The sequence below is a fragment of the Cloeon dipterum genome, chromosome 4 (genome assembly GCF_949628265.1).
Source record: "Cloeon dipterum chromosome 4, ieCloDipt1.1, whole genome shotgun sequence".
Classification (NCBI taxonomy): Eukaryota; Metazoa; Arthropoda; class Insecta; order Ephemeroptera; family Baetidae; genus Cloeon; species Cloeon dipterum.
Window position 1 is genome coordinate 18,976,175 of NC_088789.1, and position 25,059 is coordinate 19,001,233.

A 25,059-nucleotide genomic window follows, 5' to 3' on the forward strand; every position below is an offset into this window, starting at 1 on the left:
TGCGGAGCACCCACCCCTTTACGGACGCGAATGTCAGGCCCACTCCGGCAGAATTTCCGCGTGCAGCCCCCTTCTATCAATTAGCCTAATTGAACGGAGGAATCAATTTGAAGAGCGTCGAGCGAAGTCCCGCCCCTCGGCCGCGCGAATGGCTACGGTGGGCCCTCCTCTGGCTGCGCCCGCCCCGGCGGCCAGCAGAGCGAGCCTCGCGCCAGCCGCCAGCCGCTCTCTGCCTTAGTTAGTCGTGGCGAGGCGATGGCCTGAGCAGAATGTCGTCGTACTACAATCATCTTTTTAACTCGCACCCCCGCGCCCAAGCAGCCTACCTCGGCTACGGCAGCTACCCCCAGCACCAGCACTTCGCACCCCAGCAGCACTACTATGCGGTGGCCGCCGCGGCCGCCGCCCAGGCGGCCTCCTCGCCCGGACCCACCGAACTGACCCCCTGTGGCAGCATACTGGCCCCCTCGCCGGACAATGCAGCGCCCAGCCCTTCAGGTTAGTAAAAGGACTCGGAAAAGTGCGAAATTTATATGGTGACCGGTGTGCGCGGTGTGCTTCTTACAATTAGCGGCAGTGATAAAGGAATTAAAATTAAACTAAGAATGTAAATCTTAAATCAATTCAAGTGTACACATCCAGTTTTTACAGGTTTGTCCTTACGTGCAATTTTTTTCAAATTTAGTGATCAAACCAATTTATTGTGTTTTTAAGGCCGAAATGTAAATCCTTGATATATTTCATGATCCTGGGTTTCCATTTCCACAATTCCTGGTATTTGAGGAAAATTCGGCAATGAATAAAGGCTAATAATTGGAGCCTGTGATGAATAAAAAAGCTGAAATATCCATGCCAAATTCATCTCAAACGCAAAAATTTATATTCATAATAATTGGAAACGTGCAAAAAGGGATATTTCCACGCTGCCAAGTTTTATCTAAATATTTTATCACTAAAAGCAAAAACCTGGAGCTTCTTCAATCAGTAGCAGCAATGGAAAAATTTATTTGGTTCTATAGAAACATAATCCCATTCGCAAAAATCTAATATCCTTTTGAAAATTGTTAGCTCTTTGGAATTGAAAGTTTTAAATAAGTCTTCCCATATTTTTACACTAATATATTTGAACCAGTTTAAGAGACAAATTTGAAAAAAATACCCTCAAAATGCATAGCTTTGATTTACTTTCGGATTAGGTAATTTTAACACACGAAGAAAGGGTAAAAGAACCCCCAATTGAGTGATCCACTCCATTTTATATTATGCACTTGTTTCATTGTGCGTTGAAAATTAATGGCACTACAATAAATTCCAGCGCCAGAGTTGTTATAGTTTGTGTGCATATAGCTTTTTATTGCTCCCTCGTAAACTTTGAATTATTTTGTCTCAATTTGCATGCATTCAAAATTAAAATAGCAGATGACTAATGAATGCTAAACCGATTTATTAAGTATTTTATTTGCTAGATGACTTTTAATTGACTATTTTAAAAAAAGAGGAATTAACACGGGACTTTTATCACCCTTTCACTTGATCGTTATTGAAAAAGTTGGATGAAAATGAAAAGTGTGTGTGCGGGCGTTGACGAGCGCTTGAACTGTCGGCGAACGCCGCATCTTCGTCCGAGGACCCATATTTATTCACTCACCCTGCCATATAGTCATTCCGCCCGCTGCAATAAAATTCAAATTGGCCTGCAATAAATTTTATTATTAAAGGAACAGTGTAGCAGGTCAGCAAACAATATGGATATTTTAACGCAAAGATAACTTGAGGTAGGAAATATTTGATATTTACGTTTTAAGTTGATTTCTTTGTCGAGGAAAACCAAAATTCAAATTAAGCACTCAGCTTAGTGCTATAATATATCATACGATTTCAAAATATGGGATTCATTTTTCAAGCAATATTATAATAATTTTAAAAAGAGAGCAACCTTTTTCTTTTTTAAAGCTATAAGTGATATAGAACACCTGGATGCCTTGAATTGAAAATTTTTTGATTCAACCGTTGAAAAACCATGGAAAATTTTGAAAATTAAAAAAAAATACAATTCTTGTGATATTTTAAACTTATATGTCGAGATCTACTAAATTTATCCTAATGTCGTGTTCACAGTTTACGGACAGCAGCAGGCATTCGAATTGTCGACGGCCGCTCCTTTGGCCGCTGCATCGTCACCGCCATGGCACGGTTCTCCGATCTACGGAAGCTCGTGTAACAGACACTTTGATGACTGGCCAAACCCAGCCAACGTCGGACCAGCGCACTCGCCTAACAGCCCTGGAGGTCTGTTGATTTTCCATTATTATGCTCTGTGACTACCGTCCAAATTTTATTAAAAAATATTTTCGACTTTAAATTTAAAAATTCAGTGTTCAGTTTCTGTTCAGTTCTAGTTCTCGCTTTTTTGTGATATTTTTTTAAAACAGTTGGTGATAAAGTGTTAAAAACTAAGCGACCTGATAAATTAGGCGTGCGTGTGCTGCATGGTGAAGTTTGCTTTGCATTATATTTTTCTTTCCAGGAAAGCCATTTCTTATCTCTGGCCACTTTGTGTTTAATAGTTGCTGAGCAAATTCAAAATAGCATCTAGTTTTTTTTCATAGTGTACAGTAAAGAGAACGAATCTAAATTTCATATCACGAAGGAGAAAGAGTTTTCTTTTGTGTCCTTGCTTCACGTTTGAATAATGATGCCGAGTACCGTAAAGCGCCGCCGGTGCTTTTGATAATCGGTATAGATCCCATAATTAAACAGCAATTTAATATTTTTATAGTGCACGCACACCAAGTGGGAAACGTGTTTTCAGCGGGAACGTTTTACACGACATAGATTTCAGTCAATCTTGATGAAAAGTCTAAGCATATGAGAATCTAAAGAGGCCGAGTTTTTTGGGCTTGTACCAAAAAAATGGTTAAAATTCTTTCATGAAAATCGTTAGAATTCGAAGAAAAAAATTGGTATTTGCTACTTAAAGCAATTCTAAATTTCTAAAACCAGTAGTCTACATTAATTAAAAAAGTAATAGTGCAAAATTGTACGGCAAAATTACTTTTTAATATTTAATAAAAGTGGAAAAACTAATTACGTATTTTTTTTAATTTAAAATTATTTTTTATGAAGATTCATATTTTTGCAACAGCATGAACCGTTCGGATTATCAAAGAGGTGCAACACAATTTTAGATGCCAAACCTAACGTCCAAATTCACTATATACAGTAAAATAGGGTGACGATGAGAATTTCATTGTGATTAATACTTGCTCTTGTAAAAATAAAATTTTATTTGCGCCACTCAAAAATACGCAGATACAGAAATGAGAAATTATAAAATTAAAATACAGTTTTTCTTATACATTAAGAAAGGAGTTTTTATAAACCAAAATTGATCCAGGTGTATAAATTGTTCAAATACATAGTTCACACTATGTTGTACACCATTGGTGTTTCTTTAAATAAATATATAATATATAGTTCTCACTATATGTTTCACTTGAATATTTCAGTTTTAACTTGATTGCGACACCTGTGCAAGTTAGAGTTAAATAATGCTTTCCTATTTGAGAATTGGTCAAATTTTAAAAATAACGAATTACAAATAGTCAAAAATACATTTTTGCAATGGCAAAGGAAAATCTTTTGAAATAGTCCGGCGCTCTGGTTTTGCTCCAGGGCCATACAAGTTCAGCCCGAGCCTGGAGTTCCAGCAGTGCCCTCCGCCGCCACCGCCCCCGCAGCCGCAGGACCTGAGCCAGCTGGGGGCGGCGCCCGGGGGTGCCGGCGGGCAGCACCCGTCGCCAGCCGACTCGGGGCTGGCCGGCTCTTCGGACGGGGTGTCCAGCTCGGCGGGGTCGCCGCAGTTGCACGGCGCCAACCTGCGGCCGTCCAGCGAACGCAGCCCCTACGAGTGGATGAAGAAGCCCTCGTACACGAACCACCCCACCCCTGGTGAGTACAACGCGCGCTGCACCCCAACGGACCCATTGTTTGCCGCCCTCTTCGGGGACCGATTTCCCGCTTAAAAAATTACCACTGTGTGCCGCGAATTTCTATTATTTCTGATGAGATGCGCGCGCGGCGCGCGGTTCAAACCTAGAAACTCATCATTTTCAAACGGGAAAACCCGGAAAACTCGCGTAGAATCGCGCAATCTCAACAAGGGGGGTCTCATTTTGATAATCAATAGAGAAGTTTTTGTTAAAATTTATTTTTCATCCTAAGATTTGTCTCTTACTTGTGCTTAATCCTTAAAATAATTAATGAAAAAATGGTACAATTTTTTTAGTTTAGTAATTTAAAGACAGTTACGAGAACTGTCCATTTTTTAATAGTAGACTATCTTTAAATGTGAGCTTTAATCTTTGTTGTGTTGCTTGTGTTGATAGAAATTTTTTGCGTAGACATAAGAAAAGTATGATTCTTACCTTTCCCGCATTTCTTTGACAGTTCTGTTTGTCAATTCCTTGCTTTTATTTATTTAATCAATCCGTTCAGCCTATGACATCCACAACAGTTAATAAGGTCCAAGTCGGGAATCCACGATAATCGACTATTATTTTGTTTGCGCGTCTGATTTAATTACAGACGCCAAATGAGCTCATTCCACGCAATTTTAAGACTTTTAATTCACAAAACCGTCTAAAATGATCAAAGTTTGTCGAAATCGCTTGTGAAGTGATTTTTCATTTCCTTTTCCTAGACAAAAAAAGTGGTGGTGTTTCGATATAGCTTAATGGAAACCTGAAAAGAACTAATGGAAGTTCAAAATAAAGGCAATCGACTAGTGAATTTTGACCTGCTAAAAAATATTTGCTATAATATGCGTAAAATACGAGAGCGTGCATGGTATTACTTTTCTTTTACAGTTTTTTAGCCTCCCATTTCTTATTTTTTCCCATGGGAAAGCCATTATAATAGAAAATAATGCAAAACATATTTTCATATTACAGCAAAAAACGAACAAAAGAATTGCAAAAAAATCTTTGGTGCGATTTCTTTTCAAGAAGATTACTTGATAATATTGGAATAAACAGTTAAAGCCGCATTACACGGGCCTCAAACTTGGCAATAAACAACGTCTTGAAATCCCAATTTTATTGATAAATATAGAATTATTAATTAACAGTTTAGTTAATTTTCGACACACCGCTTGGAAATAGATAGATATTTTTGGAGCAAAAATATTGATTTTTAACAGTTGCCAAATGGTCTCAGTAGACGGTTTTGCGCGTTTTCTGATACCCATCGATTGTTGTCCTTGAAACTTGGACTCTCTTTAATAATTCGAATTTGAGAAGAGGTTGGTCTTTGTCTTCATGGTCGGCAAGAAGTGAATTTAATGCAACTCCTTTTTAAACTTACCAATGCAAAAAAAAAATAAATTGTTCTCAAAGTTGCAATAAAACCAACTTCTCAAATTTCTCTCTGGAATTTAGACTTACAAGATTTTAAGGGCAGCAGAAATTTGAAAATCTTAAGAAAAATATTTGAACACTTTAAAAATAGTTTAAACCATTTTTAGATGGAATTAAAAGTTATCCGCATATGGTTTAAAAATCATACATCGCGCTTTTTCCTATCCCATGTTAATAATTGAAAGCACAGATAAATTACGCGGCCCTGTCCCTGTGCCCTGTGGAACTGTAGAGAAGGTGTCATTTTGAATTCATTTTAACTCAAATTTATTCAATCTTCGCATCTTATTTTTGTGCTAGCTAAAATATTACATATATATTAAATAAATATTAACTGCAGAACAAAATTGTAAAATGAGCAGCAATAACGTAAAAACCGGCAGTACATCTCATGGGCTTTGTTCCGTTTTCAAACTACCGTGACAAGTACAAGTGTACACACGCCTTTTCACACTTGATGAATGGGAATCAGTTACACGGCAATAAGCATAAACTCTAAATATAAAGCAAAGTAATTGACGGCGGGCGTATGTAACGTAAAAAAGGGCAAAAGGTGGCTTTCGGCGTATGCGCGAAAAATTTAATTGATGCAGCATTATGACCACAATAAACTTAAATGCTCACACACTTGACGGCGCGAGAAGTGCTGCCGTGTATAAAATGCCAACGCGCGCAGAGGCAGGCACACACTTTATTCACCATAGACGGCAAAATAGTAAATAATAAAAAATTTATTGGCTCATAAAAGTCCCCGTCACAACATTCATAAAACGTCCCACAGCCGGAAAGTGAATCTCTTTTTTAATGCTTGCTAAACACATACTCAATTGCGCGCATGGTTTAGCTGCTGGGCCGGCAAATAATTAGTAAAAAACGCCTTTCTCCTTTATTTTCATCAAGGATTCGTTGAAATTTGAAAGGATTGACTTTTTAAAAGATTTTCAACAAGCTGCTAGGTAATTAAATGAAACTAGTGTACTTCATTTTTCTAATTCATTAACGTTTTCTAGAAGGTATTATTATCTCCGCTAGAGACATACATTTTAATCCCTTAGAGTAAAGTTTTGTTTGCCATTTAAAGCTGGAGCTAATTGTGGCTGACAATGAGCGTTTGTTTGCCGAAGACAAATTTGAAAGTGGGCATTTTGAGACGCAAAGCGGCGAAAATTAAAAAGGCAAACACACGGGGCCTCGGTGTAATTACCGCGAGAAGGGTCATAAAATGCCGCGCGGCTACTCAAATATTGGAGTTTGCTCATTTGCTGATGTGTTGTTTGTTTTTAACATTTATTTCATTAATTAAACAGCTAAAAACAAACACGCGTGTACGCTGTTGTTAATTAATTCCGTACGTGAAAAGTGCAATCCAACGCGAGATTTGCGCTCACAACGAGAGCAAAACAAGGAAGTTGAGATTTTTACAGCCGCAGAACTATTTGAAAAGATTTTTAGATATTGAATGGTGGTTCTTTTTATGATTTATTGCCCCTTGATGAGTATATGACATCAATTACATGCGTGACTATGATGCTTCAAATCAATGGTTTGATTGATTATCATTTTACAGTGGAAAGATGAGATGAATATATAGCTATCACGATTGGATTGCTGTTTAAACGGTTCCGTTTCTGCGTCTGAGATTTATTCAAATCAAATTGAAGTTGTTAAATTCAAAGTTGTTAATTAAATATGTGGTGTGCTTAAAAATATTATTTTAAAAAAAAGGAATGTTAGAGATGGGGAGATTTTTACACCCAAAAATTCATAATCAAATGTGATTGATCTATCGTTTCAACCTTAAAAATATTAATAAATAATATGGATGTGCAAAAATAATCAATTTTTAGTTCAAATTTATTGAATTTATCGATTTTGTGGCGAACAATCGGATTCTACATGCTTAAAAAAATTAGCTATTTTGCTAACAAACCATCAGTAAATTAGCCGCATGTTTCGTTTCCATATTTAAAATTATGCACAATCGATTTGGACGAGTTACCCTTTGGAAAATTGACTGATTTTTTGCATTGATAAACGTTTTCCGGATTTTCTGTGAACAGCAATCAATAGAAGGGCACGTCAATTTGTGGGAAGTTTGAAATGGGTGTGTGTGGTTCCCCAGAAATTAATAAAATTAGTTTTGTTAAGCGCTGGAAAATCAACAAATTTGACATTTGATTGAGATTTTCAGCTAAAATACTCATATAATAGATTTACTATGGTTTAGCAGATAGATAATTGTTTTTTAATGCGTGATCATCGAAATAATTAACAACTCGTAATTTGTGCCCATTTTCTGGCTCGAACATAACGATATATTCGATTATCGGTTTAGCACGTCCCCATCAATGAAAGTGCAGGCTGTAGAAGAGAATAATGGTAGAATTTTTGGATTTTGAATTCTTGGTATTTTAATGCCTCCTGGATTTCGTAAAAGCATATTCCTGCTTTTTTTATGGTACACGAAGCTAGCTACTTATTTCCTTGAGGTTTGTAATGTTTGAAACATGTATCTGTTGCGTTTTCAAAACTAACCTTAGATTAGAAATCGTGTTAGGTTGAAATACGGGTTGATGCATCTCAGCACTGAGTTGATATAGAGGGGGTAAGGGTCAAATTTGTGAAACATACTACCCTATCCAGAGTTTTTCTACTATATGAAATGATATTTTTCATTTGCTAAGCAGGCTAAAATTTTTTTGGGAAGGTTATTTTCACGTCAGATTTTTGATTTGCCATGTTTTCATTTTTTTAAACATTAAATGTTTTATTTCTACTATTTAAGAGACTAGTCGAAATAAAATAGGTAAAGTTAGTCGAAAAAACCACATTCAATGTTCCCTCAATAGTAAAATCAGCGTTCCAAGAAAACCGACATATTCATTAGCCATCAGCGGAGGCGGGCAACAATATTTTTATGTAGGATTGAACTTTACAATGTCCCAGGTGTGGTGTGCTTTGTGTTTGCCCTGGGATCGGCTCAGCAGAGAAAAAAAATTATAAAATTAAAACGCGTGTGCTGCTCGCTCTGCCCGATCGAGAGGCCGTAAATTAAAATTTCCTGTTCATTTCTGGCGTCGTGGCGCGCGATGGATGGATTTTACGATTCGGACGAGATGGAAAAATCTATCTGCTTACACACTCACTTACTCACACACGGCGCGAGCATTATTTTGCATTGGGCCATAAAATGCATGTTGCCGGCTGGGTGTAGTTGGGTTTATGGGAAAGGAGCGGCCCTGGCTCGGCCGACACTTAATTCCTCACAAAATGAAAATGTGTTGGAGATGCGTGGGTTATTGAGATATCAACAGAGCGGTAATTAAAAAGCCTCGGGATGAGAGCATCGCTCAAAGATCCCAAAGGAATGTTGTTCCGAGCACGAGAGCACTTCTTTTGATGGATGTAAGTCTCGTTCACTCGAAAATTTCTTATATTCCGACTTGGTTGCTTGCCGCAGAGCGAAACCGCAGAACGCGGAGACACACACGAGCGGCCAGTGTGTGGCCTCCAAAAAGAGAATCGGACAAGAGATAGAGAATGAAAACGCCGACAAATGGACTTGTGTATCTTTTCAGTGAAAGATAATTGGCCGCTACGTCTAAAAAAAACATGATTCGGAATGCATCAGAGCATAATGACGAGAAAGCTTTGGAGGTTCTTCCTCATTAAGGTCTCTCCAATTATTTCTAAAGAATTTGTTAAAAATATATGTTATTTCGAATTAAAAAAATGGGCTAAAACGGGATCAAACATTCATTTAAAAACTTCCAATTCAAAAAACAAGCAAAACATTGGAACGAATTAGTTTATTTGTTTTTATGCATCCAAATGAGGTGCTGGAAATAAAAACCGATTTGTTGTATTCCAAGCTCAAGAATGCATGGAAATATTTTAAATAATATGGTTCGGAAAAACACCAGGATTGAGTACAAAATATAAGAACATTCGAGATTAATTAAAATATCTTGGATATTTTCTTTCCTTTTAAATATTTTCAGGCAATTCTGCCACTTAGAATCATTCTCAGCATTCAAAAATTTCCCCTTTTCCCTATTTTAACCATTCGCAGTTGTAAAACATTAAAAACCGACTTTTTGCGAGCGTCGGGTACTTTTTCTCGCTCTGTACCTTTTCTCCGCAACATTGTTTTTCTCGAGATGGTTGTTTGCACACAAGCACGAAAAGAAAAACGGGAAAACGCATGAGGCGGGGAGGAAAAACTCCCGAGAGAACTATAAACCGAGTCTCATGACCAAGTTACAAGGACGGCACAGGATTTTTGATGGTCTGAGGGTGGAAATGAGTGATGAAAGCGGCTCGATAAATTTTTGTGAAACGGTCGAAACTCTTTTGTGTCAAGCCGCCGCTGAAAAGTAATTTTTTGTCTCGAACTTGTCTTTTGTGCCTCAATCTGAGGAAGACGGAACCCGCTCGTTAAAATTTCTGGCGCACACACCAAGGGAAATGGACCAATAAATACCGTGGGGCTTCTAATCACTTGGGTGCAATAAAATGAAACACAAAAGGGTTGAAAAGGTTTCGGTGCCGTTTGATTCCAAACATAACCAAAAGCATGTCGTGAAATTTCCAAATTTTTAACGCGGGAAAGTTGAGATTTTTGTAAAGACTGAAATTTCGCTCTGAATGTTAATTTATTCGCGTTGGAAAATCAAAGGCGTGTAGTTATAATTTTACCCTGTGTTGCAATGTGAGTTTTGCGGGCGCAGTAACGCATAAAATTGTGTGTGAGGTGGCTGAGAGTGTGTTATTTCTGTTTTAGTTGAGCTGCCGGAGGGAGAACTGCCGGGTAGGCCACCACACATTACACACTCTTCTCTCTCGCATGCTTTATTGGGGCTGAATCGATGGCGAATGGCCCCCGAGGGGGCCGTCAAAGTCCTCCGCAGTCATTTGGCCGTGCCGCCGCCGCCTCTGCTGTTTGTGTATTTTTTGATGTGCAACGCGAATATTTTAAAATCGCGGGTGCCAAAGAGCTGCTAATTTATGGCCGCCATAAAATTGTGCTGCTCCATTGTCTCTCTAATGGTAATCGCTTTATGGCCTCCTTAATGCAGGCAAACTTTAATTAACACCACGCACCACTCGCCCGGCTAGAGTCGAGAGCTCTCTCTCTCTCTCTCTCTCTCTCTCTCTCTCTCTCTCTCTCTCTCTCTCTCTCTCTCTCTCTCTCTCTCTCTCTGCCTGCACCGCGCAGCGCGCACGACACACCATTATATTGGATCGTTTCCGTTGCCCCGGCAACCCTCTCTGCGCGGCCACGGCGCATTGTTGTCGCAAATTGTTGGAGTCGGGCCAACTGACGGCGCCCGGGAGCCTTTCAAAACTTTTGCACTTTGCGTAAAAGACATTTTTCTGGCGGCGGCCGCACGGCATTGGCAGGAGTGTTTTTTTAATGCTTGCTCTGTTGTGTTCGCTTTTTGGCTTCTGACGCGAGAAACGCCTCTTCATTTTCGTGCATGCATTTTTTTAAATTTATGAAGGTTTCATAATCTGCTACCAATTAGTTCTGATTTAAAAAATTCAAACACTTAATTTCATGAAAAAATTATCTTTGATTATCAGCACATAAAAATCATCAATGAATTTTAAAATTTCGATCAATTATGAACATATTTATGAGGTTGTTCTTTGAGATAATCAATCAAAAAGAAATTAGCACTTGATTTATATTCCCATAAATATAAATTTGAATTTTTTTTGTTCTCTCATGAAACACATAAAATCATAAAATCTAAATTTTCGAAATTTCCTTAACATATATCCTGCAAGCTGAAGAAAAGCCCTGGAATTTCACTATAGTCAGGGTGTTGAAGGAAAATTCATAATTTTTCAGTGCATTCCAGAAAGTTTGTAATTTTTTTCAAATTTTTTAATATTTGGTTTGTGTTGCATGAGAATGCTGCTCCTAAGTAAAAGGAGTAAGTTATTTCGATCTACGTTGCGTTGCAAAATATGGAAACAATCGTGCTTTTGAGGAAGGTTGCCTATAATTTTCTGTCATTTCCAATCGGGGCCAGTAATATTCATAGTTGCGAGGTCACAATTTTGTCCCTGCATCTTCTGCGGACACTAGCAACCACACTGTATTTAAAATGAGTCAATTTGACAAGGAAAAAACTTGTCAAATTGACGATGATCGCTTTTTACTCGTCACGATTTTAAGCCCTCTTGACAAGCTAAAAGCTTGTTAGGGCATACGGTCGCTGACCAGCTTAAAACTTGCAAGCTCTCTACATACTTAAAACTAGTTAAAACGCTGTCATCGTCAATATGACCAGCTTAAACAGTGTAACTGCTGGCCTGCCGCCCCGTGACCGCCGCGGCATGCGCAAAAGCAGCTCATGAATCTGTGTTTCGCCGGAAAATCATTTGGAGAAAAGAATGAATGTTTTCTGCATTGCTAAAAATGAAATTTAACTCTTAGAAATTAATCTGATTGAAAGCGAACATTTCAGAAATTTCAGTCCAAACAATAATTTAAATCTATTACCATTTTGATACAGCTGTCCATGAGGGAATTTCTCCCCCTTGAAAATTTGTTAATTCTTCTTGATTTTGGATCAATTCCTCGTAAGTGTATAATATTCCGTTTAAATGCTCGAACTTAGGCGCTTTTGTAAGCCTCACCCCTCTCCTTTTCGAGTTTTCACATTATGGAGAAAATGGGCTTTTGTGGTGTTAGTGAGCAATAGCCAACTGAAAAATAACAAAAATGGCTACTAACCCGACTACTCACCACACTACAAGTCTTATTATTACATTTTTTGGAAATATTTAACACTAATTTAAACATCTAATAAGAGATAATATGATTTGAATTTCAAGAGATTTTTTTCACTTTTTGGGCACTATTGAATTATGTAAGCCTTTACGTCACGCGCATTTCATGCTTCATCCCTTTGAGCGTTTCCAAGAAGGAAAGTTCGCGTGCTCTTTGAAAACACTGCTGGATAGAAAAGGTTTTTTTTAATATCTACTTGGAGGGAGGAAGGGAAGGGACAATCCATTACATTGTTTTGCCAGCAGCTGTCAACAGTGTTATAACAAAGCAAATTCTTGAGGCTGCACATGACAAAAGAAAGAGCGATGGCGTGGGGCAATGCGTATTACCGCATTGGCTCACCTTGGGATTTGGAGTGTTCCGGGTAAAAAATATTTGTTCCCGTCTCTGCCATTGTTATTCATTTTTGTCTGGGCTCAAGGCGATTTTCTGGCATCCAAAAGGGGGATGGACAAAGCCTTTGCACAAGATTGATACGTTCTTTTTAGTTTACAGCGCACGTGGATACATAAACACAGCATTTTATTGGGGGCAATACAAAGTTATCAGCGAAATAAAACGTTTTAAATATTACGCGGGAGCTTACGGTGGCCAACAGTTGTTCTACATTATTTTAATTTTTAAGTGATTTATACCAGGCAATAATGATTATGGCGCTCACGTTAAAAACTGTTATTTTTTCGTTCAGCGCAGCATATGAAAGGAAAAGCAGGGGTGATATATGATCTGATCGTAGTCTTTGCAAGCGTGTTAAGTTTTGAGTACTTTTACTTCACTTAAGTGAATTAAAGTGGATTGGAATTAAGTATTATACGTTACTTGATCTTGAATAACTATGGACGTAGCTGTGAATTTATTAGTGGTGGGAGGTTAATCGAATTCTTAATTTGGCGCGCCTCGCTGCGATTTTTTGCAGCTGCCACTTGCACCGCACGCGGTCACAATTCGGCTATCTCACCCACCGAAAATTCTAGATTCAAAGTGATTTTATTGCGGATCAGCAGAGCAACTATGCTCCAAACCTCCCCACATTCAGAACACAACAGATAAAAAAATAAAACATTTTTTTATAACAGAGGGAAATAAAGAAAATCAGTCAGTCAGTTCGGCAAGAGAGATATTTGGCTCCCTTTTTGTTTGAATGCACTAGAGTTTAGGCTGTTACACCCAGGCGCAAAGTTTGAGTGCGCGTGTGATAGCTCTTATATTTAACTATATTTAACTATATTTAATTCGAATTCTGCAATTTGAGCAGGATATTTTCAGTGCTTGTAATCTTTGGGATCAATTCCTCCCACCGATTTCAAACCAGGCAGGTTTAGACAAAAAGATTTTCTTGCTCTGATTTTGTCGACACTAAAACTAAATTGGTTGCCACCGATGTTACTTTTTAAATCCAGTTGTGATTTACAACGGGATAAAAACAAATGCATAGCCAAACAAAGAAGCTGATTTTCTCGGAAATTTTCTCTTCTTCTATAATAAAAATTTGGTTTCAATGCAACCCTTTAAGGCTTTTCAACAGTTCATTCCTCTCTCAGGTATCAAAAAATATAAAAGCGAACCGACTTGAACCCTTTTGAAGGATTCGTGGCGGTTGCTTTTTTAATGCTCTTAACTTCCCTTTTTCGGGTGCCATCGGAGCACATCCGCCGAGGCATATAATGAAAAGATTCGGCACTTTTCTCAACGGAGAACAAAAAGCCGGCATTGATGCGGCAAGGCGGCCATTTGGGTCGGATCCTCGCTGCTCAGGGTCCGGGGCATCTGGCTGGCAGATAAAATGAAAAACAGACTGCGGGCACAAAAAAGCGCCGGCTAGATTTGGTATCGTGGATAAATAATGAGAGAGTGCGCCGCGCGTTCTCTCGGAGCGAGCGAAGGAAAAACACAAAACGGCTCTCTTGCTAGGTGTATATCCAATTAGGGGCCTGAGAACGGAATAATGAGATGCTGCAGGTGTGTTGCGTGACGAGGCCTCAGCCAATCTCCACTCACCTGCATCTCCGCGGCCATCATGCATTCCTTTGTGCCGCTCGTTTGATATCAAACCCGCTTGCTCGGCGCGCCGCGGCTCTCTCGCTGGCTGCACAAAACGCCGCCGCCGCCAAGCCGCGCGTTTTCCATGTTTGCTCGCGGAGCCAACAACTCCATTTTTAATGGCAACGAGCCGCACGAGCACCGCTTTGATTCAATGGCAAGTCTGCGCTCGTTTGGCTGGGTAATTAGACGCTCGCTCGCCAAGAGGCTGTAAATTTGTTCATTCAGAATATCAAGCAGGGTTTATCGTCCTCTCTATGCCCGTCATTTGAGTCGATTTAATGAGAGCAGGCCTCCACTTTGAAACGTGTCGACGCCCGTGATGACTTATTGGGCAGGCATATCGTCAAATTTTTGTAAATAGAAAAGATGAACGAATGCAGCCGCAAAATTTCACCAAATTTTAGCTACTCCGGTCAGCACTGCTGGTGCTTACCGGACTTGACGCATATATCGTAAAACGAGACCATAGACCAGAGTTATTCGTTACAATTTGGGGCCTGTCCAGGAGCGTCAAGGGCTAAGCTCTGAAGGAGCAAAGACACATATATTATCAGGTGGGGAAAACATTCGGCCGCTGCAAGTTTCAGTTGTAATAATAAAATATGCGGCATATACATACTTAATTTTTTAATTCGAATTAGTTTTGGAACGCCGTTGGTAGAGCGCATGCTTTGCTTGCCCTTATACAATATGTTAGGGGGTTGAGTGCTGGTTGATTTACACCTTTCCAGTGCACGAATTTCACGGGATGAATGTTTAGCGTTTCAATAAAAGACCCCTGTACGGGGCCAGTAACACCGAGTTGGTCCTTTTCTTGGACTTGGCTTCTTCCAATGAGGTCCGTTCGCCCATGATATTCATGCGTGATGTTATTAGGACGCAGCGTTTTTTCGTGAGTTGTTCGCTATCAGGGGAAAATATGAACCAATAAAATATTGAAAAAAATTCATTTGATTCTGAAACAAGAAACGTGGACAGTTTGGCCCGTTAGCAATTATTTAAAACAAAATTTCTTCACTTAAAAACTTGACACAAATTTCTTCCTCCCTCTTCTCTTGCCTGAATTGTTTAGTTTGGAGTGATGCAATTATCTGTAATAAATTGTGTAATTTTTCGGTTTTACCCCTGCTTCCTGCGTTGCTTCACTTTGTAGCAATATTGAATTCTTTCTTGAAACTGCTCTTTCTCAGAGCATAAATATTATATTTCGCAGCCAAAACTGTTGCGTGAAACGTCTTGGAGCATGCGTTTTAATTGGTTAAAAGGATGATTTTTCTCAATGTAAAGAACGAAAGCGTGTTGCTTCTTCTCTCCAGCCTCATAAAAAAAGGTCTGGGGGAGGTTTGCAGGAATTTTTAAAGTGAAAAATTTTAAAATGATATGATGTAAATGTTTCTTTGGGCTCAGGAGAAACTAAGAGGTAGCTTGATAAATATGATTTTACTCGTTTTTTGTGTTAATTTTAACAATGCAAGCCCCTGCAACGCTTCCAAATACTTTCTCCTCTGGCAAGAAACAAATTTAAGAAAATGTCACTATTCTCCAAAGCAAAAGCCAAGGTCTGCTTTAAATTCGAATTAAAAATTTTAGTTATGTCTACTTCCGATCTTTTCCCCTTTTTTCGATATGCACCTGAAACACAGCAGGCTGCATTCTGTTTTGAAAAAGCCCAAGTTCAGCATCGTTACTCAAACAGAATCGCATATATATGGAAGAAGTGTAGATGTATATTTATCAATTGCGTGTGCAGCGCGGTTGACAAGGCGAATTGTGCCAGGAAGGCCGCGAAAGAAAGCGTCTCCTTGTCACCACGATGGCTAATCAAACTCAAAGGGGGCCGCCCTAATCCCCTTATCTGCGATCAGGCGTGTTTGTGGCCGCCGCCGCCGCCGATAAGGCCCAGCTGGCCATTGGAGGGCGGTGGCGCGTGGCTCCCTCGGACTCCTGAGAGGGCCAACCTGGTGAACTCAGCGGGAATCAATTTTCCAAATGACAAAAGCAATTCTGTTGACAGCTTTTTACTGCTCACTGCTTAAGGAGCACTCAACACTCGCGGTTTGATTTATGTGACGAGGGTTTTTATCTGACTTTTCACTTCAACACGCTGTAAATGAGGACCAGGTTGGGATTAGTAACTCCTTCCTGGAAAATTTCAATTTTTAACGCTTTTATTATGTTTTAATAATTTTCCGTCCATTAAATAAATGTCAGTTTTATCCAGACTTTTAAGATTTTCTCTGAAATCCAAAATAAACATTACACAAGGGCAGGTTAAATGTACAGAAGATAACAAATATTTCTAAGTAACATGATATAACAATGTTAATTTTTAATGTAGTTTCAAAATGAAAATGATTCGTTTTGGCAATAATTGAAAAAATTGAGCACATCAATTTTTAAGTGAGACTTTTTTAAAGCAGTATTTGTCCTATTTAGCTACTTAAAAAGTTCAACAGTTAAAATAATTTAATATATGTATTTGGCTTTAGAGCTCTAAAAATGCATATGATTTATTAAAAATAGATCCCCTGTACAAAATTAAAATGAACATCAATTAAAAATATTCTGTTGGTTTTTTTAATTATTAAATTTAGTATATATATATATCTCTCTCTCTCACTCAAGACACAGAATGCTTGATTTAAATCGGAATGGGTAATTGATAAGAGGAAAAAATTGAATTATTTTTACAAATTATGAAACAGCTGGGGTTTTCTATTTAAATACATCTAAAAAAGTAGAAGAAAATTGCGGTGACATTTGAAAGAAAAACACTGGAGAGTAGTTTTGCCAATTGTCCGCCCTTAAGCCAAACCCTTCAGGAACGTTAGATCAATCAGAAAATTGTTGACAACCAAATTTTAAGTTTACTACTATAGCTTGAATCAATTTTCAGAAATCTAAACATGTTGTGTCAGAGTTTAAAAGAAAAATATTTTCAGCTTGGAAATCAAGAACTTGCTTCATAAAAAGACGTTAAGAATTGAAAATAGGAATTAATTAAATTCGATTTAAATCATCTTTGAGAGTTGACAACATAGAAATCTGGGTTAATAGCCTTAGATTAGAGAATGATAAAATAAGGGAGATAGAAATAATATCTAGTGTTTTTTTATCACATTAATAATGCATTTTTCTATTCAAAGTCATTTTTTCTCATTGGAAGATTTGCTAATATCTTATGCAATCAATTTAAAATACACGTTTTTTGCTAGTTCCTCTTATTGCAGAGTGTCTTATAGAAAAGGCGTGCATATATAAATATCAGAATTTCCCACATTATTTTCTCTCGCAATTGTTAGTAAATTGAGTAACAGACGCGATTATTCGAGGAAAATTGAATAAGACTTGCAACGATTTCTTCAAATTGATACATCATCGTTTTCGATTAAATGCACTCGTCACAGGAAATAACCAGTTTTCTTATAAATCAAATAAGCACGGATAATCCCAATTTGCTTCGATAAGAAAAGATACGTCTGGGAAAATCCAGCCAATCTCTCTGATAAAAATAGCAAATGTTACCAACGAAGCGTCGCGTCTTTAATAAAATGCGCTTTTATGAAGTGCCCGTTTTAATTAACTCGGCTATATTTGAAAATATGGCGGTCGTATAAAAGCGGCTGCGGGAATCGAAAAGGATGGCGAGATGATGCAATGACGAGATGGAGCGCCCAAGAGCATCATCGCGCGGGCAGGGAGGAGTGCTGATCTCACATCGCGCCTCTCTGACTCATCGTTAGCAAATATCAAGCCTTTTTGATCTCGCAAAGCGCGCCGACGGCACTGCAATCATTGTTTGTTTCGGAACAATCCAAGCGCGCATTCCGCGAATTGTAAAGAGGACGCGCGCATATGACGCTCTCCATTTTTACTATTCTGAACGAACACTGTCCAATGAACTAAAAAACCTGTTAGTTCAAATGGGGTTTTAATGATTTCATTTAAAGTTATAACGGCTCGATATTTTATTCGTCACTATTTTTTACAATTAAAATAAATTTCATTGATCTTAACACTGAATCAAGTGTCCCTGCAATACCATTTTAACAATATTCATCCTTTAAAATGTAAAATAAACTTTAATTATTCTTAAATTTGAGGTTTTTATCCCTTCTGAGAATAAATTAGAATGTCACGGAAAGTGCAGGAAAACTAATATTTTTTTGCAAAAATATGTTTAAAAATGCTTTAAAAATTTTACCGGAATTCTGATGATATTTTAGCCAAAAGTTTGGTTTCAATCGATTTTACGACACTAATTGAAGTGATCAGAAATTCAGAAATTGCTACACTTGTCTTTAACGGATCTTCAAAATTATATAATTAATCCACTTTTTGTCGTTATGTGGCACCTTCGATGGTTTTGAATGTGAGGAGAAAATCCTCAATTTTCTCCCGCTTTTGGTACACATGCACGCAGCAGCATGCCCAGCTATAGCTCTTCTCTCTTCCTCGTAATACTCGTGTGTGTACACAACATAATGTGATAACAAATGAGACGTGAAAATACATATCGCACACTCACACACCGTGTGCTGACGGGTAAATAAATAACAAACACAGGCCGCTCTTGATTTGATTGTGTGTGCGCGCGTTAAACGAGCAGAGAGCATGTGAGGAAACGCGTTTTACCGGAAAAAAGCCACGACGCAGCTCGCAAGCGTTTCTCACAGGCGCTGATAAGAATTTTTTACGCCCCTGTTTCAATGAAAATCAGAATAGAATGCAGAACGGAAAACTGTTCAAGCATGACTTAATTTTACTTTAACTTGAGTGCCCAGCAGACTGAAATTTAATTAATCAATATGTTATATTTTTACAAGATACAAATTTAGAAAATTTTGGTGTTTTATTTTAACTTTAACATCGTTAAACAATCTAAATATATTGTGTCTACGTCAATATAGAAAGATAAATAGTAATTAAAAGAAACAATGTTTGGAATGAAAAGACATCGGTTTCAATTTTTTTTTCTACCCACCAGAAAAAACACAATTTAGGTAAAAAAACGTTTATTTAAAATTCCCTCTTTGTTGATCTCTTAATAGAGTGGCTAAGAATAGAAACAGCTAAGAGCAGAGACTCTTTTAGCCGTTTAATTCAAGCGTATTACGAATGATTTCTCGAGGGAGAGGTCCGACGAGAGAGTTTCCGGTTGATTTGCATGGAAGGCGCTGCTCCGATTTGGCCGCTTCGGGGGTTCGGTTGCCCCCAGGGGCAGGGCAGGTGAGGCGGTCAGGTGTGCTTGGCTCCGCCCTGACTGCACGCAACCAGCATTTCTAAATACATTTGGAGATAAAAAAATATCGTAAAATAAGAACGGTGTGCGTGACTGGGCCAGCATGGCGGCCGACTGAATAAATAAATATGAAAATAGGCGAACCGCTTTTGTGAAATGTATACACGTACAAACACACAACTTCTTGCCTTTTTATTTGCTTTTTTCTTATGTGGAAAGGCTGTTCTGCGTCACTCTATTAATTGCAATCTATGTGTGTTGTAGGAAAAACGCGGACGAAAGACAAGTACCGCGTCGTTTACAGTGACCATCAACGGCTTGAGCTGGAAAAAGAATTCCACTACTCCAGGTACATCACAATAAGACGCAAATCGGAGTTGGCCACCACGCTGGGGCTCTCAGAGAGACAGGTAAATGCATATTTTGTAATTATTTATTGTCAATTGCGTTTTATAGGATTAATAGTGCAGAAATTAAAGAATTCATTGCAAGCTCATTTTTTTGCTGTTTAACTTAAACGATTTTATATGTGAAATAAATCTGAGAAATCATTACTGGATGCTGACTAAAAATGTCTAAAATCTTCCAACAAAACGGAGAAGTTAACAAAAAATGTGTAAGTCTAAAAAATCGATCAAAATATATTTTTGAATGAACTTAAAATTATGAAAAATCTCACAAAGAATAAAAATAGCGCTTTTGGACGTATTTTAGCTGATTTTGGCAGCTATTGACAAACGGCTTTTTATTACATGATTGTCGTGTTAATTTGATAATCCCGTGACTATTAGAAGGAAATGAGACTTTTTTATCATCTTAAATTCATCACTAGGGCTGTAAATTTTAGACAAGTTTTATCGCAAATTGAATATTTTATGACTGTTTTATAGTGCAAAATATATTGCATTTATATACAGTCGATTTAGACGGTTTTAGATTACTTTTTTGCTCAATCGTTTTAACCATTTTACACTTTTTTCGTTAAAATTACAATTTTCCAAAATAAAATATACATGAATATTCTAAATAATGTCTTTACAAATGTTATTTTCTAGGGTTTCTTAAGGATTATATTGTGCTAAATGCATGAGAATTATTATTTCTTAAAATAAGGTTGATTGTTTTTTTCTTTCAAACAGAAAAATGTCAGAATAGTCTATACTGTCTAAAATTCATAGCCCTATTTATCACGGAAGCGGGATATAGTTTTCCAACGAGTAAAACGCCAAAATTCCCTCCAAATGTGAAAAGAAAACGTTCTAGTGGTCAGACGGATTTCCGAGTAATTCGTTCCAAGGCTTGCGTTACACGTTCTTTTTGCTCATTAAGATCCCACAAAAGCTTTAACATGGTTTGCTGTGTTGATAATTATGAGACAGAATAAACCACAAAACCAAAGCAAGCAACCGACGTCAGCCGCACTATCTGTTGCAATCAACCTTAATTAATGAGCGCGTACTGCGCAATTATGCAACATGCTGGACACCCACGTTCGCCTCCTTGGCACCGAAGGCCGTTTTGGCTTATTGATTTCTCGCGAGCTGACAAAATCAATCGATGATTTGGTAATAACTGCGCACCGTCAACCAATACCTATGTCCATTTTTATTTATTTGAATCTTGAATTTTTTACAACATTGAGAATCTCACTCCCGACTCATTGGAAATTTTTGTTGGTTTTCCGGAACGAAGCAAATATTCTTCAGATATTTCTTGCAACTTTTCTTATTTAAAGTACCAATTTTTTTTAGAGTTTTTCCAGCCCCTCGAAGACCAAAAATCAAATGGATGGTAAAGAAAACTGTTTTTCAAAGAATTTTATTTTTTAAGTTTTCAAAAATACCTAATTGTTTTCTTTAAGACTATTTAGTTTGGTTTAGTTTAAGTTGGGCTTTGTTAAAAGAGTCGATTTTTAGACGCCATTATTTGCTAAATTGAATTGTTAAAATTCGTAAACATTTGTAGACTTAATTGTCACCTACAGATCTACAAAAATTTTTAAACAACAAATCAAAATTCCAAGCGTATTAACAATTGTTTCTGAAAATTCTGATTTGTGAAATGATTTTTTCCAGTTAAATATCGCAATCTAAATTGACCGGAAAATGCCAAAAAACAAATTATGCCTTTTATGTCAATCTTCGACTCTCTAAAGATCCTGAGGACTATAACACTTATTTGACTGATATGTTATTTTATTAATATAAATTGATAGAAAGAAAGAAGCTGTAAAAATGACTGTCACTTTCCTTTGGATTGTCATTGCAGTTAAACCTTTCTTTGAGACTGTCTCATCGTCTCTATAAACTTTTCATTTGTAAGAGGAATGTGGGAACCCTGAGCATGCAACTTTGTTAAACGAACCCCACGGGCGCAGAGATAAAGGCGCGGCGGCGTCTTCATTTTGCGATGCGGCCGCAAGAGCAGCAAAACTGGAGGCGAGTCATGCGAGATCTGAATGAATAATGAGCTGGAAAATCGGCACAGGGTCTTTTCTGGCGTTGGCACAGCAGCAGCCACCGCGCTGACAATTCCCATGGGCAGTGCGCATGCAATACATAATAATTGTACCTGCTGCTGCTATACTGCAATGGCGCGACTCGTGTGTATTATTTGTCGGTTGGCGTTCACATACGTGTGCATTTGTGCTGGAATATCGACGTTGCACCCGATTGTGAACCAGCATTCGACGAGTGAAAGCTCCGCAGACGCCGATATTTCCCTGGCCTCAATTCCGTCGCCGCTCATTTGCATTCAAACCAAGGAAAACAAATCCATTCTAATAATTTATCTTTCTCTCCCTCGGCGCGCGCTCTCGCAACAACTCGAAAAATTATTTTCCGAGAAGACGACAGCAGCTTTTAAACACGTCTATTTTTTCACTTGCGACGCGCGTGCTTTTTCGAAAAGGCTTGGCTTGTTATTTTAATTATTCTGCTCGCGTCATGGTGGAGATGTTCGAATGCCGACGGCGGGACAAGCTGTCCACAGCCAATAGGGAGAGTCGAGATGCAGTTTTTAAGCAGCTCGTAAATGATAATAATTAAAACGGAGCAGAGACAGAAAATTAATTGGAGAGATTATATGTTCTCCATCGCCTCTATTTATAGATTTGTACGCATGTGAACTGCCGTAAAATTTCTCTTCTGAATAAAAAATCTTGACCATGGGAAAATTCGTGGAATTCGTTGTTTTTCATAAAAATTTGATTCACTTCCGTTCAACTTCCGTCTCTGCCCGGCCAGGCTGCAAAATAATTTAAAATATGTTTTTGAGTCACACTATACTTGCATGGAAATGCATTGCAATGAGAAAAAATAAAAGTAATTTAATTCAATTAAATCGGTGATTATATTTCAATTTAAGACGGTTCTAGAACAGAAAATATATTTCCACGCGGTAACTTCATTTTTTATTTGTTTTGATGAAGTGTTGCAGAGTTACTCTTTGTTCCCCGTGAAAAGTAGCACATCATTTGGTCCAAAGTTCGTTGTTCAAACTGAGAAATTCCTGATTATGTGTGATTTCCACGTGTCCACGCCTGTTCCAATTTACCAGGAAATGAGCATCAAATTTATTTCCTGGAACTATGTCATTCCTCTAAAACACCCATGCAAAATACCAAAAATTCAAAATGGTGATTTAGCGCAATAAATTTCACGCATTTTATATGAAATGTCATTTTAAAAATCGGCACTGTTCAAATAATTTTTAACGCACGAACGTAGTTTCCAGATGAGCTGCCTAAAGTCATTTTTATTCCAAACATAATTAAATTGTAAGATAGCTGAGCAAATATTTACTTGTCTGTCGCTTTCAAAATCAAAATTTTTAAAATAAAAATAAATTCGAATTTACGGGTTCAAAAATGCGTTTAATTTTTGTACAGACATTAACATAAAACATTAACAATTAAACAATTTTGACATGAAGATAGGTTCAATATGAAGCGCTATCTAAAATATTTATCATTCTGATCATGTGGATTCGGGTATAATAAACTATCGTGAATACATCTAATTTAGAATCGAGAAATTGCTGTATGGTTAATATCTCATTATTAAATTTGGTTTTTTTTTAAATAAATGTATTCAAGAATCAATAAGGTTCAAAAGGCATTAGTGGTTTCATTAATAAAAAAGTCTCCTGAAAACATGCTTCAAGTTCAATTTTATATGCAACAACAAGTGCAAGGCATTTTTTTAGCGTTTAGCCGGTGATATTGACATTTGTTGGCATTTCTAGATGGATTTTGAATCTAACGATGGTTTTATGCAATTTGTAGTCTCAAAAATGTGTAATAGAGCTCATTTTTTGTGTAAAACAAAATCAAACGCACAGAAAATTACCGACCGTATAATACCGAAAATGCAAATCGTGATCTGCTATTTAACAAGTCATTATCTAGGACTGTTTATAAATTATTTGTGAAAACTTTCGCTAAAGCCGTACTTTTACCCCATATGTTCGCAGGTGAAGATTTGGTTCCAGAACCGACGCGCGAAAGAGCGAAAGCAGGTGAAAAAGCGAGACGAACTGGTTGCCAAGGAGAAGTTGGATGCCGTAGTGCAATTGCAGCACCCGCTCATGTGACCAGCAGGGGCCCCCGGGCTGCCCCCCGGAGGACCCCCGGAGCCGTTTGACTTCAGTGATTGAAAACTGTTGCGAGTACAAACTGCGAGAAGTTGATGATTACGAATTATGAACAAAACCACAGAGACTCAAGTTTTAATTGAGAGAGACAAAATGCAAAACAAGGCAAAAGAAATCCACTCTGTACACAAAAGTAACATAACACAAAAGAGCACGCGTTGTGCGGTTCGACTTAGTACATTGTACCGTTTGTTGTTAATTTTTTAGCCTTTAAGTACGTACCTTTTTTATTTCAATTTACACATCCACCGCCGCGAGCCCTCCATTTCCCCCCAGAACGATTGAAGTCCTCACTTTTGAACTACAATTTTTACATTTAAATTCGGTTGCTTTGTGTGCAATTAATTTGATCTCAAAACATACTTTGGCGAACTTATACATACTGATGGGAAATATCTCTCCGTCTTTGAGTTATTTTGAAAGAGGAAACCCAGCCAGGCGGTCGCGATGTGTAATTTGTAGAAACCGAGCAATTAACTTATTATTGTATCAAAAAGCATGAGATCGGTTGCTGTGAGAGTATATTTCAAATCCAAAAACACTTTATTTAAAGGAGTCCATGTTAGGAAGCAGAGCCAGAAAATGGAAGTGAAAAATGTTAGTTCCGATTTTACGCAATAGTCAACAAAATGCTTCAGGATTCAGGATTCGATGTTACATGTTTTAATTTACCAATAGAGACTCTTCATATATTTTTATTTTACAATCAAATGTGGAAACGAATGAAAAAATGTGCAAATGTGGAAACGAATGAAAAAATGTGCAAATGTGGAAACGAATGAAAAAATGTGCAAATGTGATGATTAAGAGATGGTTACATGTGGAAAAAATACAATAAAATGAGAACCAACCGTGCAACAAACACACACTAAAAGCGATTTTCATTTTTCTCCTTACAC

The 25,059-nt window shown here is 37.8% G+C and overlaps 1 protein-coding gene across 2 annotated transcripts; it reads left to right on the plus strand.

The window, feature by feature from the left end:
- Nucleotides 1–226: 226 nt before the first annotated feature.
- On the plus strand, nucleotides 227–25,028 carry cad (caudal). Of its 2 annotated transcripts, XM_065489987.1 has the most exons (6): nucleotides 227–498; nucleotides 2,119–2,289; nucleotides 3,676–3,951; nucleotides 10,201–10,227; nucleotides 19,772–19,917; nucleotides 23,981–25,028. In XM_065489987.1, the coding sequence occupies exons 1-6, from the start codon at nucleotides 270–272 to the stop codon at nucleotides 24,098–24,100; spliced, it is 969 nt and encodes a 322-aa protein (XP_065346059.1). In that variant the 5' UTR covers nucleotides 227–269; the 3' UTR covers nucleotides 24,101–25,028. The 2 variants fall into 2 exon arrangements, with proteins under 2 accessions (XP_065346059.1, XP_065346060.1); XM_065489988.1 differs by lacking the exon at nucleotides 10,201–10,227 and having other exon boundaries at nucleotides 228–498.
- Nucleotides 25,029–25,059: the final 31 nt, after the last annotated feature.

Coding starts and splice junctions, on each gene's coding strand:
- cad (XM_065489987.1), top strand. CDS start 270: ATGTCGTCGTACTACAATCATCTTTTTAACTCGCACCCCCGCGCCCAA. Junction 499..2,118: donor TGCAGCGCCCAGCCCTTCAG/GTTAGTAAAAGG, acceptor TCGTGTTCACAG/TTTACGGACAGCAGCAGGCA. Junction 10,228..19,771: donor GCCGGAGGGAGAACTGCCGG/GTAGGCCACCAC, acceptor TGTGTGTTGTAG/GAAAAACGCGGACGAAAGAC.